Source organism: Pezoporus flaviventris, unplaced genomic scaffold, assembly GCF_033815535.1.
Source record: "Pezoporus flaviventris isolate CSIRO_AGI_PZ_B2104156 unplaced genomic scaffold, CSIRO_AGI_Pfla_v1 ptg000107l, whole genome shotgun sequence".
In the NCBI taxonomy this organism is placed as follows: Eukaryota; Metazoa; Chordata; class Aves; order Psittaciformes; family Psittacidae; genus Pezoporus; species Pezoporus flaviventris.
Window position 1 is genome coordinate 231,738 of NW_026892655.1, and position 14,689 is coordinate 246,426.

At 47.8% G+C, this 14,689-nt stretch overlaps 2 protein-coding genes across 2 annotated transcripts; both read right to left on the reverse strand.

Annotated features, from left to right (window-relative positions):
• Nucleotides 1-388: 388 nt before the first annotated feature.
• On the reverse strand, nucleotides 389-3,798 carry LOC133281762 (keratin, type I cytoskeletal 16-like). The gene is made up of 8 exons (XM_061477566.1): nucleotides 3,328-3,798; nucleotides 2,849-2,931; nucleotides 2,542-2,698; nucleotides 2,224-2,385; nucleotides 1,863-1,988; nucleotides 1,545-1,771; nucleotides 930-1,021; nucleotides 389-626 (listed from the first exon to the last, which is right to left on the reverse strand). Exons 1-8 carry the CDS (start codon nucleotides 3,796-3,798, stop codon nucleotides 607-609), a joined length of 1,338 nt encoding a protein of 445 aa, XP_061333550.1. The 3' UTR covers nucleotides 389-606.
• A 6,103-nt stretch (nucleotides 3,799-9,901) lies between these two features.
• On the reverse strand, nucleotides 9,902-12,928 carry LOC133281696 (keratin, type I cytoskeletal 13-like). Its single transcript, XM_061477478.1, has 7 exons — nucleotides 12,470-12,928; nucleotides 11,607-11,689; nucleotides 11,267-11,423; nucleotides 10,922-11,083; nucleotides 10,561-10,686; nucleotides 10,243-10,469; nucleotides 9,902-10,082 (listed from the first exon to the last, which is right to left on the reverse strand). The coding sequence occupies exons 1-7, from the start codon at nucleotides 12,926-12,928 to the stop codon at nucleotides 9,935-9,937; spliced, it is 1,362 nt and encodes a 453-aa protein (XP_061333462.1). The 3' UTR covers nucleotides 9,902-9,934.
• Between the last annotated feature and the right edge of the window lie 1,761 nt (nucleotides 12,929-14,689).

The window sequence follows — 14,689 nt, forward strand, 5'->3', positions numbered from 1 at the left end:
AAAATTGCGTGAAATGTTGGGGTTAATGTATCCTCATTGTTTCAGATCAGCTGCTGAACCGGCAGAGCAGGGACTTGCACAGCCCTTGCGATGGTGCACTCTCTGAAAAGGGGCTTTACCCATCCCTTGTTCTTCCTACAGGTGTCACTCTTGAGTTTAACGTGAATGTATTCGTTCCTCTCTGATCTTTTATCCCTACATCATCTGATGGAGTTAGGATTCACGCATTTCTTTGCGACCATCTGACATATACACCCAGCCTTAATTTCTCCCTGAAGATATATATCATTTAAATACAATATTAATATACCAAAGAGATTGTCGGACACAGTTTTCTTTGCATTGCAGAAGAGTAAAGTTTTATTAGAGGCAGAAAGTAGATCACCAACTGCACTGCGGAGAAGTGCATGTACATATGGTGGCTGCACATGAAGCACAGTATAAAAGGAAAAAGGAGATAATTTTAGGAGAGTCCTAGAAATGGTTCATCTTGACTTCAGGGGTAACATGTGCAGGGCAGTGTGTGCTGGGCAGGGGAGCAGTGCTGCTGTGTCTGGTGCTCTGGTGACTTCTTCAATCAGGGAAGACCAGTGCATCAGTGGTGTCTTAATACACTCGTGACTGCCCTGTGGAATGAAAGAAGAAAGCATTACTCTGATGGGGAAATCAAGAGTCTCTTGCAGCACTGATGTTTCAAATGTATCCATGTAAGTGTCCATCTCTGTTACCAAAAGCCTGGGAAAGCAGCTTAGCTTGCTCCTGTAACTGCAGCTAAGACACCTTGAAATTAAGAGATTTGGTTGTGAATGCTTTAATCCCCATTGTGATTGCTGGTACTGGGTAGTACCAGCAGGAAAAGGGATGAAGCAAAAATATGAAAGCCAGGGAAGCAGGATAAATTAGGATCCTCTTTGGAACATGTTTCTTACCTGCCTTCTCACTGGATTGCCCATGAGAGTAGGAAGTAGAATAAGAAGTGTGGGAGGACATTCCCCCTCCTTGGAGAGCTCCTTGAGATGTTCTGTGCAAGGAAAGGAGTTTTAATGAGGGGAATGATAAATACATTCACAAAGAGCTGCTGTGCAGGTAACAGCTCGGCCTTTCCTGGACCTTGCCAATATTTCTTTATATTGCATATTCTGTTCCCTTCAGCTCTATTTTCCTAGAAAGTGGTAGAAGCAGAAGTAACAAAAGACTGTAGAAATAACTCTTATGCTCTCACAGCCCAGCTGTGCTTGCCCATCTGCTTATAGAAGGCAGTACAGGACAGTTTGGTTTTCCTCTGAAGGAATTACTCTGCACAAAAGAGGCCAAAAGGAACAGATTAACTGAACATGTCACTAACTGTGCTCTGTGTTTTCCTCTGTATTTGATGAGCTTAGTAAGTTTATGTTATACCCATTTTAGTGCAGATCCTGAGAATATATCTGTTGTATTTAGATTTCAGCTACAGACTGGTAAAATTCTGCTCTGTCTTCTGTGAGTCCCAGTAAAGAAAAAGTTGTAGTAGGATTTATGCCCTTATTTGCAAACAGAATACATACACAATGTCCTGCTGTCCCTCCTGCAGCAGAGCCCGGTACTGAGCAATCTCCTGCTCCAGGCGGGTCTTGATGCCCAGGAGCATCTTGTACTCCTGATTCTGACTCTCCATCTCACAGCGGATGCTGGCCAGCTCCTCCTCTACAGAGTTGATCTGCCCTTGGATCTGTTGCAGCAGGCAGCCGTAGCGAGATTCGGTTTCTGCCAAGGAGTTCTCCAGAGAGCCTTTCTGCAAGTGGGAATGCAGGAGTTGAGGACCAGAGCTGTGCCCGTGCCCGCTGGGAGGAGGGAAGTGCCCTCAGGCACCGTGCCCCACGTACCGTGCTGAGCTGCGCCTGCAGCTCGATCTCCAGGTTCTGCATTTCACGCCTCAGCTCCGTGAGCTGTTGGCTGCTTGTCTGGATGTCCTGGCTGCTTGAAGTGACCTCACGGTTGACTTCCTCGATCTGCAGGAGGCAAAGCCCAGCACAGTTTGTGGGTGAGAAAGTCCCTTCAGTGGGCAGGCTGGCAGACTGAGAGGCTGGACAGCCAGGGAGGCTCTCCCTTTCAGCCTGTCCTCATGGATTCATCTGAGTCATTGCTCCCTAGATCCTGACATTCCACCCCCCTTTGCCCTAGTCACTGCTACCTACATCAGAGCTACATCCGTGCTCCATCATGGGAGCAGTCATTGCTACATACCTTGACTTCATACCACTGCTCCACCTCTCTGCGGTTCTTGTCAATGATCTGCTCGTATTCGTTCCTCAGGTCATTCAGTACCTTGGTGAGGTCTTGTCCAGGGGCAGCATTGACCTCCACACTCACATCACCTCCAGTCTGAGACTGCAGCTGCCTCATCTCCTGCAGAGTGAGTGAAGAGAGAAGCAAAGGGGCCGGGTCATTGCTTGTGTTGGGGTCTGTGGTGAGAGCAATGTGAAGGCACAAAGGAATGACAATCACATGAGATTAGGCTGAATTGCTCTGATATGTGACTTTGGGAACCCTGAAGAATCGTACCTCCTCATGGTTTCTCTTAAGAGCAATCAGCTCATCCTTCAGGACCTCGAGCTCAGATTCCAGGGAAGACCGAGTGCGAGTGAGATCATCCAGGATGTTTCTCAAGCCATTAATGTCAGCCTCCACAGTCTGACGGATTACCAACTCATTCTCATACCTGCACAAAAGAAAAGAAGAAGCATTACACATTCATTTCATTACCGTGTGTAGGCTTGATCACACCACCTGGGACAGGGTTTCGTGCCCTGCTTTCAGGAATCCCTTAAGATTCATGAAATGACATGGAAGGTTCCAGAGAGATACTCACTTCATCCGGAAGTCATCAGCTGTCATCTTGCTGTTATCAATGTCCAGAACCATTTTGTTATTCTCCACAGTGGCAGCAATGATCTACAAAAGGAAAAGATGGAGAGAAGTCTTTCTGTGTCCCAGACTTCCAGGAGCAGAAGAAAGGAGGCCCAAATTTTGTCAGGGTGTTGTTGAGGGTCTTGGAGTTGTTTCCTGCGGTTGCACAGGGCCCGCAGAAAGTTATGCCATACCGCAGGAACCGGTGTGTACAAGGTTTTGGCTTCCCCAAACATTCTAGTGAAAGAATATATTGATGGGGAAAGAATAGAAGAACTTTTGTGCTGGGAGATGCCCAATTCTCTGGGCTTCTTCACTCTGCGTGTATAAGGAACCATCCTTATACACTGTCCCTGACGCTGTAATGTGTCTCATTTAAAAACAAAGCTGATTGTAAGGGCAGACCTTGGTCCTTCCAGCTGGTTACTGGTGCTGTCCTACCTGGTTCTGGAGTTGTTCAATGGTCTGGTAATAGGAGCTGTAGTCCTTTGAAACACTGGGAGCTTGTTTCCTGTACCACTCCCGGATGTGGTGCTCCAGCTGAGCATTTTCTTCCTCCAGCCTTCGCACCTTGTCCAGGTAGGCGGCCAGGCGGTCATTGAGGTTCTGCATGGTGACCTTCTCATTGCCGCTGAGCAGGAGGTCCCCTCCGGCACCAAAGCTTCCCCCAAAGCTTCCCCCAAAGCCGCCACCAAAGCCCCCCCCAAAGCCCCCAGTGAGGCTGCCTGCGCTCATGCCCCCGCCATAGACAGTGCCACACGCTCCCCCCCCATAGCTGCCCCCGCCGACGACGGAGGAGGCGTAGCGCCTGCAGGAGACGGAGGAGCTGCGGCCGCTCCCGCCACCGCAGGCACCGCCACCGCCGCCGCTGCGGTAAGAGGTGCTGGATGTTCTCTTGATGCTGCAGCTCATGGTGGAAGGAATCAGAGATCCGGCCCCAAATGCAAAGCCCGCTGCAAGCTTGATGGAGACAGTGCGAGTGCAGGCTGTGTCCTCGCTGAGGGCATTTATAGCCTGCTGGGTGGGTGTCAGCTGAAGGCAGCCCAGCTTCCCAGGAGGTTTGCCAGCCCCAGTGCTCATGCCAAAAGTGATGTGCTAAGGGGAATTTCTTTTGGGGCTTGGGACAGCCCTCCCCAGAGGTATTGTGTCTGTGTGCTGATTCACCTGAAGCACACATTGTAATTTCAGGTGGGTGGCTGTGTGTTAGATTTTGTTTCAGATAGTGTGTTGCTGGCTACTTAGTGAGAGAGACTCATTTTAATGGCTCTTCTTTGTTCTTTGGAGTCATTTTTTGTCCGCAAGCTGGTGGTGAAAGCACCACCTAGTTACTCTGTTTTAGTTTCAGTGTGGAAGAAATATGAACTCAGGCACCCCAAGAGTGAGTCTTGTTCCATTTCACCTCCAGTACTGCCAGTGACTGACCCTTTTAGAAATGGAATCTCTATGAATTTAGGTCCTTCTCTATAAAGAAAGCTCACCCTGGGTGCTGCCTTTCAGAATGCTTTGTGGTAAGTCTTGATGGAATAACCTCTGTCTGTAGAAACAATGATATTTCTGTTGTCACCAAACTCTGGTAGTATCACTTCCAGGAATTAATCTCATGTCTCACACAGTGAGAGGTACGCAGTGATGGAGTTTTGAAGTGGTGATTTGTGCAAATTTCCCCTCACTCTCAGATTGTTTTACACTGAAATAGATGTGTAAGGTGGATAAGGCATCACTGGCTCTGTCCTGGGAGAGGAGAGCAAAAGGATTCCTCTTTCCCACTTAGCAAAATGGAGGCTCAGATGTTTATCAGCTTGCTCTCGAGGAAGGAGCTACCAGGCCTCTGTAAGATAAAGGACAACCCTGGTCCCCACATAAGAAAGGCACCATCTGGGTTTGAGTGTGTTTTAGCTGGAAGCTAAGGGGAGCTTTTTATCTATGGAAGGCAAAAGGGTCTGGAAGCTGACTCCATTGAGGAAGCTTTAGATGGAAAAGAGAAAGAGTTTTGAGATTGACTGTGATCCACTGGTGGTAGGGGTTTTATCCTCATATAGCAGAGACAGCCCTCAGGACCCTTTGGATCCCCTCACTCTCTCTCGTCTCTCTGACACTGCAACTTCTGGAAGACATAAATGTTAAGCCTCTTAAGACAAGGGGCATCTTTAGATGAGAGCCTTTGATAAGACTTCATCTCAATATTCCTAGCTGATTTCACTGTTCCTTTCTGCATTTATGATCTCGCTTGCACACAGTTTGCAGCTGTGGCTGGAGCAACATTCCCTCTCTTAGCCACAAGGATTATGAGATCTGTGATGCGTGTTGTGGCTGACTGAAGACTCGTGGAAAACCATTTACCCTCCTCCTTGATACCCCCCCCCCCCATTTTCATAGATATGCTGAAGATAATGCAACACTTTGATCTTTATAGCTCTGATTGTTCTTCTCTTGGTAGCTCTCTGCTGACCTGCCCGTCAGAACCAGTTGCTTTGCCTGTGTTACTGAGCCTGAGTCATCATTATTAAAAAATAAGAATTATTTTCTCACAGGGTGTGATTCCTTAGTCATATTTTCCTCATTAGATTGTTGAAATGCACCTTTCTTCTTCCCTATGAGATGCTTATTGTTGATTGGCATTAATGCCAGAGGTGTTGATTTTATGTCTGCTTCTCGGTAGTGTTTCATCATAGCATCTGACCCAACGATTTCAGACGTTTCCCAATGCTGTCATTTCGTACCATCAGCAGTGTCCTGCCCCTTCTCTTTCGCTGTCCCTCCGTCCATCTCTTCTTTTTTCTTCTTTGAAAAGCTGATCTAACTTTGCTAACTGCTGTAACTGGATCACAAAGACTTAGACTTCCTAGTTTGTAACTCGTAGGCATTGCCATGTGTCCTGTGCATTTTTGGCCCCCCATCCTGTGGCCACAGCTCGTTGGTCTGAGATGGCTCTTGTCAGTCCATTTGGACATGCCAATTGACTTCCCAAGCCAGAGCCAGGTCTCCCAAGGTGCCATCAACAGTCCCAATCCCTGTAATGACAGAAAAAGTCGGAGGTTTTCTGGTGTAGAGGTGTAGAGGCTCCTCAGCCCTTTGAGGAGACTGTTAGAGCTTTGAAATCATACCTGCCCCTGCAAGACTTTCTGCTCATAGTGCACCTTAGGAACATCTGTAAATGAGAAGTTTTTGTAGTGCCAGTGTTATGAAGCCTTTCCAAGTGCTGGGCTTGGCTGGGAGAGAGTTAATTCCCTTCACAGCAGCTGGCATGGGCTGTGTTTTGGATGTGTGCTGGAAACAGCCTTGATGTTTTGGTTACTGCTGAGCAGTGCGTACACAGCATCAAGGCCTCACCCCACTGGTAGGTGGGTCGGGGGGCACAGGAGGCTGGGAGGGGACACAGCCGGGACAGCTGACCCCGAGTAACCCAAGGGATATTCCAGATCATAGGGCATCATGCTCAGCATATAAAGCTGGGGGAGAAGCAGGAAGTGGGGGGCATTCAGAGTGATGGTGTTTGTCTTCCCAAGTAACCATTATGTGTGATGGAGCCCTGCTGTCCCGGAGATGGCTGAACACCCACCTGCCTGTGCAAAGTGCTGAAGGAATTCCTTGTTTTACTCTCTAGGTAGCTTTTCCTTTACCTGTGGAACTGCCTTTGTCTCAGCCCAGGAGTTTTCTCACATTTCCCATCCTGATTCTCTCCCCATCCCACTGGGGGGAGTGAGCGGCTGTGTGGGGCTGAGCTGCGGCTGGGTTACACCACACCACAAGTGCTGTTTACTCACCGGAGAAATTGGATGCAGAGCCACAAACAGATACTTTACATTGGCAAAAGAAGCAAAAGCAGGCAGTGGTTTTTGTAGAACCTAGGATGCCATTGCTGGATATGTCTTTAGTCACACAAGAGGGAGAGGACAGCCTCAGAAACAATTACTGGTAATTAACTGTTCTACCACAAATGAGTCAACTGAGGTCTTGGTAAGAAGGGTACTACTCCCATGAGTTTCATCAGGAGCTCCATCTGTGCCTTCTTCATCCATTACCCATCACCCTTCAGCATCACTGCCCTGTGCATCTCTTGGCTTTGTTCAGAGATGAGGGATTTCTGTTCTTGTCTCTTTCGTAACTCCCTGGGATGGAGCCATACCCTTGCGCATGTGTAACCCTACAGAAACTCCCATGAAGTGTGAGCTGTTTTAGTGCCACAGTCCATCTACACTGTTATCCAGTGGTCCTTCCTACCACTGAAAAAGAAAAGTTTAGAAGTAATTCCCTGGGGAAATGAAGCTCTTTCCCTATAGCAACCTTTTCCTCTTCTCCTTCTCTCTACCTGTTAGAATATGCTGTTATTATCAACGATGTTAACTAGTGGAATTCTAAATTCCTCCTTGCCAAAGCCCTTTTTTTTTCCTATAGATCTTTTCAGAACAATAAGCAGCTGTATTGCTTTTTCTAAGCACCATGGATGAGTGAAGTGAGTGGCAGGAGCACACAGCGATACCAAGACACCCAGTTGAGCACAGGACAAGGTTTCTGGAGGACCTGCCAGCTGCAGTGGGGTGTGCTGTGTCTCTGGCCTGTCCATGCCATGTTCCCTGTGTTTTCCTGAGGCCAGCCATACCCCCATGCTCAGGTGGGGGTTATTGCCTCAGGAATCGGTGCTGGGGGGGGAGAGGTGTTGCACTGTCAGCAGCAGGAGGGCTCCACCATGGGGTTAATCCTGCTGGCAGCTTCGCAGCACACCCACTTCTTCCAGTCTGAAGGGTTTGCATAGCTTTGGTCTTGCAGATTTAACTTCAGACTGCTTCCCAGAGACCCCGCACCCTTACATGGCAGTTCAGAAGGGGAGAAAGGGAGTGCAGCTCTCGTGTTCCCTGCGGCTCTCTGCGTGTGGAGGCTGTGGCTTTGATTATCCTGATACTTCTCTGTGCTTCTGGGGAATTGGAAGGAAGTAAAATAACCTTTCAGCACTTACTTATACACACTAACTGCAGTCTAAGCTTCCGTAATCCCACCTCAAAAAAGATGTCTTAAGCTGTTCTGGCTATGGTAAGTAGAGCTGAGACTTGAATGAATTCTGGTATCCTTTGGAGATGAAAGGTGTGTTTGCAGTTGCTTTACATCACTTTCTATACTATGAAAACCTGAAATGGGTTTTCCTTTCTTTGGAGAAGGGCTTTTATTCATAAGAATTCCTGAAACTGGACTAAAAAAGTCAGCTTGGAAACCAAGTTTTTCAGCATGAATAGAAAGTGTCTTCTTTGTGGATTCTTACCACAGACTGCAATCATGGCATTAATTGTGAGTAATTGTGATTGTAATCCACATGATTATGGAAAGAAGACCTAAATAATACTCCTGCAAGATGTTTATGATGGGAAAACTTTTCATTTCATTACTCTGACAGAACAATACCATCAGTCTTAAATGGAACAGCAGCTACTAGATTGATAGGTACAGGCACTTGTAACTGAAGGAGGCCTGGTTGGTTTTGTGTGTCTGAGGCACATAGACTGAAAAGGGGCTTCCCTGTGATCTTTAGAAAGCAAAATATGTATAAAATATCTGTTCTAATTTAGCGTTGCCCTCTCACCTCCTATTTTATTCTGTATTTTATCTTTTTAAGCAGAAAAAATACATATAGAAAATACTTTCAGCAGATTAAATGTCTCTCATTTCTCTAAGGCATATCAGCCAGGTGAGTGAACTGACCAGTTCAGGTTCTTGCTATTATATTGGCATTTAGATTGAAAATTGTACCATAAACCTTAGGAATGTTTTTGTGCTTGATACTGAAGGAAACAGGCACACTGCCTTGTGGCTGTATTGCCTAACAAAAGATGGCAATACGTAATTCTCTGCCTATTCTAAGGTGGAGAAATATTTGATGTCAGGAAATCCATAGGGACTGGAACAACCTACCCTGAGTCACATCTTCCCTTTGGAACTCTGGCTATGTTGAGCTGAGTAAAGCCAGAGGTTAATGGGCTCAGATGAGTCATGGTAGTGGCACTGAGCACAGTTTAGCACATTAACAATTAATGAATCTTCAGAGAGTTCCCCTCATTGGCATTTTCTTTCTCCTGTCACTCTTCATTCCTAGTGTCCTTAGTGAACAGCAGCAGGGCAGGGGGTCGGGAAGGAATCCCTTAGTGGCTATTAGAAAACAGTGTGCTAAATGGGTTGTAATTTCAGAGGAAGGAGAAGACTTGTGTCAGGAACCGATCAAGGGCCTGTAGGGACAGGACAAGGGAGAACGGCTTTAACCTGACAGAGGGAGATTGAGGTGACATCTTGGGAAGATGTTATTATCTGAGCATGGTGTCAGTTTTCTTAGTGCAAAATAGGTTGTCCTGAGTTACAAAGGACGATTGACAGCCTGGTATGGGCTGGTGAGCTTGATAATACCCATTGAGGTTGTTCACGTAATTTCCAGACACTGTTATTTTTGCATTGCAGAAGTAAATTTTATTAGAAGCCATGTTGCCAGCAGAATTGCATCCCTTAAACTAAGAAGCAAAGGCAAGTTGAGCAAGGCAAGAGGTGCAGAATGGCCGGAGGTGATGAGGCAGGGGTGCACCATCCAAAGAGCTGCAGTTGCATCAGCCATGCTGCAGAAGCAATTGGTGCAGGCTCTCATGGTCCATGTCCAATGTGTCTGGTTGGAGGATGCCAGCACTGGTGCTCTTGCTCTAGCACACTCTTGCCTGTCCTGTGTAAAGTCAGAACAAATCATGGCCTTAGGGGAGATCTGATCTTTCCTGCTGAACTTAATCCTTTCACCTAACGTGCTCTTTTAGCAAGAGAAGCTCAGTGGCTCCAAGCCCAGCTCTACCCTTGGAAATTTCTCAGATCTGTATTTCTTTTTTTTATTACAATGAGCAAAAAACCCAACCCTGTCCTGCAAAGCTTCTAATCTGTAGTTTGTATTCATTTAGGTAGTGGGAAGGGCAAGACTTACTGTATTTGAACCCCTGATTCCTCCATGACACTGCCAATGAAGTTCTCTCATTCCTGGGTTCTTACCCAGCCCAAATACAAACCTTTTTTCTGATAAAACCCAATGTAGTCATTGGGGCAGATGTAACCCACTAACAAACATACCTTTACAAAGTGTTGTCTTACCTGACATGTCACCACACTGGGAATGAGAGTAGGAAGCAGAAGAATATGAATGGGAGGATTTTCCACCTCCTTGGAAAGCTGCTTGAGAGGCACTGTAAAAGGAGAGAAATTGATTCATTAAAAAAAGCCCCTAACCAAGGGAAATTCAGTCAAAAAAAGGTGTTGATGTAGCTCCATGGACAAGAATTCTCTATTAGCAATTAAGTACACAAAGATTTCTTCTATTCTCTTGTTATTATGTGGAATACATACACAATGTCCTGCTGTCCCTCCTGCAGCAGAGCCCGGTACTGAGCAATCTCCTGCTCCAGGCGGGTCTTGATGCCCAGGAGCATCTTGTACTCCTGATTCTGACTCTCCATCTCACAGCGGATGCTGGCCAGCTCCTCCTCTACAGAGTTGATCTGCCCTTGGATCTGTTGCAGCAGGCAGCCGTAGCGAGATTCGGTTTCTGCCAAGGAGTTCTCCAGAGAGCCTTTCTGCAAGTGGGAATGCAGGAGTTGAGGACCAGAGCTGTGCCCGTGCCCGCTGGGAGGAGGGAAGGGCCCTCAGGCACCGTGCCCCATGTACCGTGCTGAGCTGCGCCTGCAGCTCGATCTCCAGGTTCTGCATTTCACGCCTCAGCTCCGTGAGCTGTTGGCTGCTTGTCTGGATGTCCTGGCTGCTCGAAGTGACCTGGCGGTTGACTTCCTCGATCTGCAGGAGGCAAAGCCCAGCACAGTTTGTGGGTGAGAAAGTCCCTTGAGTGGGCAGGCTGGCAGACTGAGAGGCTGGACAGCCAGGGAGGCTCTCCCTTTCAGCCTGTCCTCATGGATTCATCTGAGTCATTGCTCCCTAGATCCTGACATTCCACCCCCCTTTGCCCTAGTCACTGCTACCTACATCAGAGCTACATCCGTGCTCCATCATGGGAGCAGTCATTGCTACATACCTTGACTTCATACCACTGCTCCACCTCTCTGCGGTTCTTGTCAATGATCTGCTCGTATTCGTTCCTCAGGTCATTCAGTACCTTGGTGAGGTCTTGTCCAGGGGCAGCATTGACCTCCACACTCACATCACCTCCAGTCTGAGACTGCAGCTGCCTCATCTCCTGCAGAGTGAGTGAAGAGAGAAGCAAAGAGGCCGGGTCATTGCTTGTGTTGGGGTCTGTGGTGAGAGCAGTGTGAAGGCACAAAGGAATGACAATCACATGAGATTAGGCTGAATTGCCTTTGGGAACCCTGAAGAATAACAGGACTGTGTCTTGGACACGCTATTCATCATTGAATCTTACCTCCTCATGGTTTCTCTTTAGAGCAATCAGCTCATCCTTCAGGGACTCGAGCTCGGATTCCAGGGAAGATCTAACCAGAGTCAGGTCATCCAGAAGATTTCTCAAGCCATTGATGTCAGCCTCCACAGTCTGACGAATCACCAACTCATTCTCATACCTTTACCACAGACAAGAGAGACAGAGAAAAGGAGAAATGAGATTATGACTGTCAGTGCCATACATCTTTCCAGGATCAGTATCCCAATAAAACATGAAGACTCAGTAACACCACTTAGGGCAGTGCTGCCTGAAGTTATGAGCAGGATTTGAAAGACATGTAAGGTTCTGGAGAGGTACTCACTTCATTCGGAAGTCATCAGCCGTCATCTTGCTGTTATCGATGTCCAGAAGCATTCTGTTATTTTCCACTGTGGCAGCAATGATCTAAAAAAGGGGAAAGTGAAGAGAAGTCCTTCTGCATTCCAGGCATCCAGAAGAAGAAAGAAGACCCAAAGGTTTGTCAGGGTGTTGTTGAGGGTCTTGGAATTGTTTCCTGCATTAATGCAGAGGCCATGTGAGAGGGAAAACACCTCAGATTTGCTTTTCAAGGACACTTGGGCTATTGCAGACCATCCTCCTGAATCCCTACTCTTTGCTTCTCTTTCTCAAGTTAGAGAAATGTCCCAGGGAATGTATTGAAGCCTTTTGCTGCAGTGTGTTTCTTCATGGTTTGTTGAACCTATTATTTTCCTGGTACTGGTGTAACCTCACTGTAAAGACAGCCTGGGTCCTTCCATCGAGTAGACATAGGAATGTACAGAGACAAAGGGAGTTCAGATCGTGCAGTCCAGGTGCTTTGGCTTTGTGCTCCATCCAGCTGAGCTGGGTGGGAGCAGGTGGAAGAACTGGAAACCACACACACCTGGTTTGGAGCCACCTCTACAATGTGGGGTTTCAGTTCTGTGCGCCAGCAGGTCTGGGCCTGGTGGAGCACTTGGTGCCTTGGGCTGACCTCAGAGCACATCCCCTTTGCTCGTGTGGGGGTTTGCTGGCCCAAGAGGTGGGAGGCACAGCTCAGCAGCTCCCTGCCTGAAGCAACGCCAGAAAGGCCACCCAGTAGCACCCTTCCAGCCCTTTGGAGCTATTGCCAGAAGGCAGGAGGAGGGTCTTACAATGGAGAAGAGCATATTGGAGATGGAGCCCCAATAGACAGGGCTGTCCTACCTGGTTCTGGAGTTGTTCAATGGTCTGGTAATAGGAGCTGTAGTCCTTCGAAACGCCGGGAGCTTGTTTCCTGTACCACTCCCGGATGTGGTGCTCCAGCTGAGCATTTTCTTCCTCCAGCCTTCGCACCTTGTCCAGGTAGGCGGCCAGGCGGTCATTGAGGTTCTGCATGGTGATCTTCTCGTTGCCATTGAGCAGGAGGTCCCCTCCGGCACCAAAGCTTCCCCCAAAGCCGCCGCCAAAGCCCCCCCCAAAGCCCCCAGTGAGGCTGCCTGCGCTCATGCCCCCGCCATAGACAGTGCCACACGCTCCCCCCCCATAGCTGCCCCCGCCGACGACGGAGGAGGCGTAGCGCCTGCAGGAGACGGAGGAGCTGCGGCCGCTCCCGCCACCGCAGGCACCGCCACCGCCGCCGCTGCGGTAAGAGGTGCTGGATGTTCTCTTGATGCTGCAGCTCATGGTGGAAGGAATCAGAGATCCGGCCCCAAATGCAAAGCCCGCTGCAAGCTTGATGGAGACAGTGCGAGTGCAGTCTGTGTCCTCGCTGAGGGCATTTATAGCCTGCTGGGTGGGTGTCAGCTGAAGGCAGCCCAGCTTCCCAGGAGGTTTGCCAGCCCCAGTGCTCATGCCAAAAGTGATGTGCTAATGAAATTTTGTCTGAGGTAAGGCAAACGCATTACCCTTCTGTTCAAGTATGTCTGTTGATTCACACAAAGCATGCACTATAATTCATGTGGGTGGCTCTTGGATATTTTGTTGGATAATATAATATCTCACAGCTTCTATTAATCTGGCAATATATCGCCAGTAACTGAAGTTAATGACGGCTCCACCTTGGTCTGTCTCCTGCAGTCTTCTGGGTGGCGAAATGCCGTGTTTCAGCCCTTGTCTTCCTCCTGTGATCACAGACAATGATTTGTACAACCAGCAGCCCAAGGGGCTCTACACTCCTTTATTTATTCACCACTTATACTGGCTATTTGGAAATCTACTGTGATTTACTGAGATGATAAATTATTAGCTTTGAAAAGTGCATTCCATGTCTGTTACAGACTAGAACTTCACACCGAACGTTTTACTCTCTTGTCACCGTTGATATTTCAGAAGGTCCTGCTGGTGTCTGGTAGAGGATGGTGATTGCAGTCACTTTGCTGATGAAGAAAACTGGGTGACAGCCACAAAATTAGTACTTAGCAAGGGATAATGTATTTCACCTTTTCCTATCAAACAGCTATTCATTTTATTTTAGCGGTTTTAAATGGACCCAGAAGAAATTTACAGGAGAAATCTTTGAAACTTCCGATTCTCATAATACATTAAAAATAGGCATTTCTCGGAATATGTCCTTGAATTATAGAATGCTGTTAAAAAATGAGTTTGATTCAAAGATACGGTGACAAAGATTAGATCTGGGAAAATACAATCATTATCCGAGTTGTTCCAGTGACTTGTTCCGTCACTGTACCATGAGAGAGTGTCTTGCAACACACAGCAGGGGAAGAAGCAGTTGTGTATTTTTTTCCACTGCCTGTGCAGTGTGGGATGGTCACTGAGCCACCTTTTCCATCCTTACCAAACAAGCTCCTGTGGAACTGAGAAAAGGCTCAACAGAAACGAGCTCAGGTTTCCAGCTGTGAGCAAAGCACTGGCACTGTAACTCCTGCAGAAGAGCCGCTGGCTGGCACAAAGGAAGCACAAGGAGGGGTCTGCTGTAAATGACCACCTCAAAATCAGCTTATCCACAGAGAGGGAGGATGAATTCAATGTAAAAGGACTTTAGGAAGAGATTCCATATTACAGGGGAAGAAATAAACTCATTAAAATTATCAAAGAAGAGTGAGAAGGGACTGAGTCACTTCACACCTGAAGGGATGAACCGGAGGAGGGAGCAGGATGGTCTAAATCTGAAGACAGCAGTGCCTGGATGTGCCGCTCTGGAGTGACCCTGACAGACACCCCAAACTGCTCGATTGCTCCCCCTCCTCGGCTGGACAGGGGACAGAAATGCAACAAAAGGCTCATGGGTTGAGATAAGGAGAAGGAGGTATCACTCACCAGTTCCTGTCATGGGCAAAGCAGACTTAGCTCACCAAGGGGGTGCTGGGGAATCTCTGCTCTGGTGCCTGGAGCACTTCTTTCCCTCCTCCTTCACTGACCTTGGGCTCTGCAGGGCTGTTACTCTCACACATTCTCACTCCTTTTTCTGCTGCTGTTGCACAG

Bases quoted from the DNA above. Each gene is read 5' to 3' on its own strand.
- LOC133281762 (XM_061477566.1), bottom strand. From the start codon at position 3,798: ATGAGCTGCAGCATCAAGAGAACATCCAGCACCTCTTACCGCAGCGGC. The intron at 2,386-2,541 runs GTACGATTCTTC...CTCACTCTGCAG, and splicing joins TTAAGAGAAACCATGAGGAG to GAGATGAGGCAGCTGCAGTC. The intron at 1,989-2,223 runs GTATGTAGCAAT...TGCCTCCTGCAG, and splicing joins AGCAGTGGTATGAAGTCAAG to ATCGAGGAAGTCAACCGTGA.
- LOC133281696 (XM_061477478.1), bottom strand. From the start codon at position 12,928: ATGAGCTGCAGCATCAAGAGAACATCCAGCACCTCTTACCGCAGCGGC. The intron at 11,690-12,469 runs GTAGGACAGCCC...CCCCTTTTTTAG, and splicing joins TTGAACAACTCCAGAACCAG to ATCATTGCTGCCACAGTGGA. The intron at 10,083-10,242 runs GTATGTATTCCA...CTCCTTTTACAG, and splicing joins GAGGGACAGCAGGACATTGT to TGCCTCTCAAGCAGCTTTCC.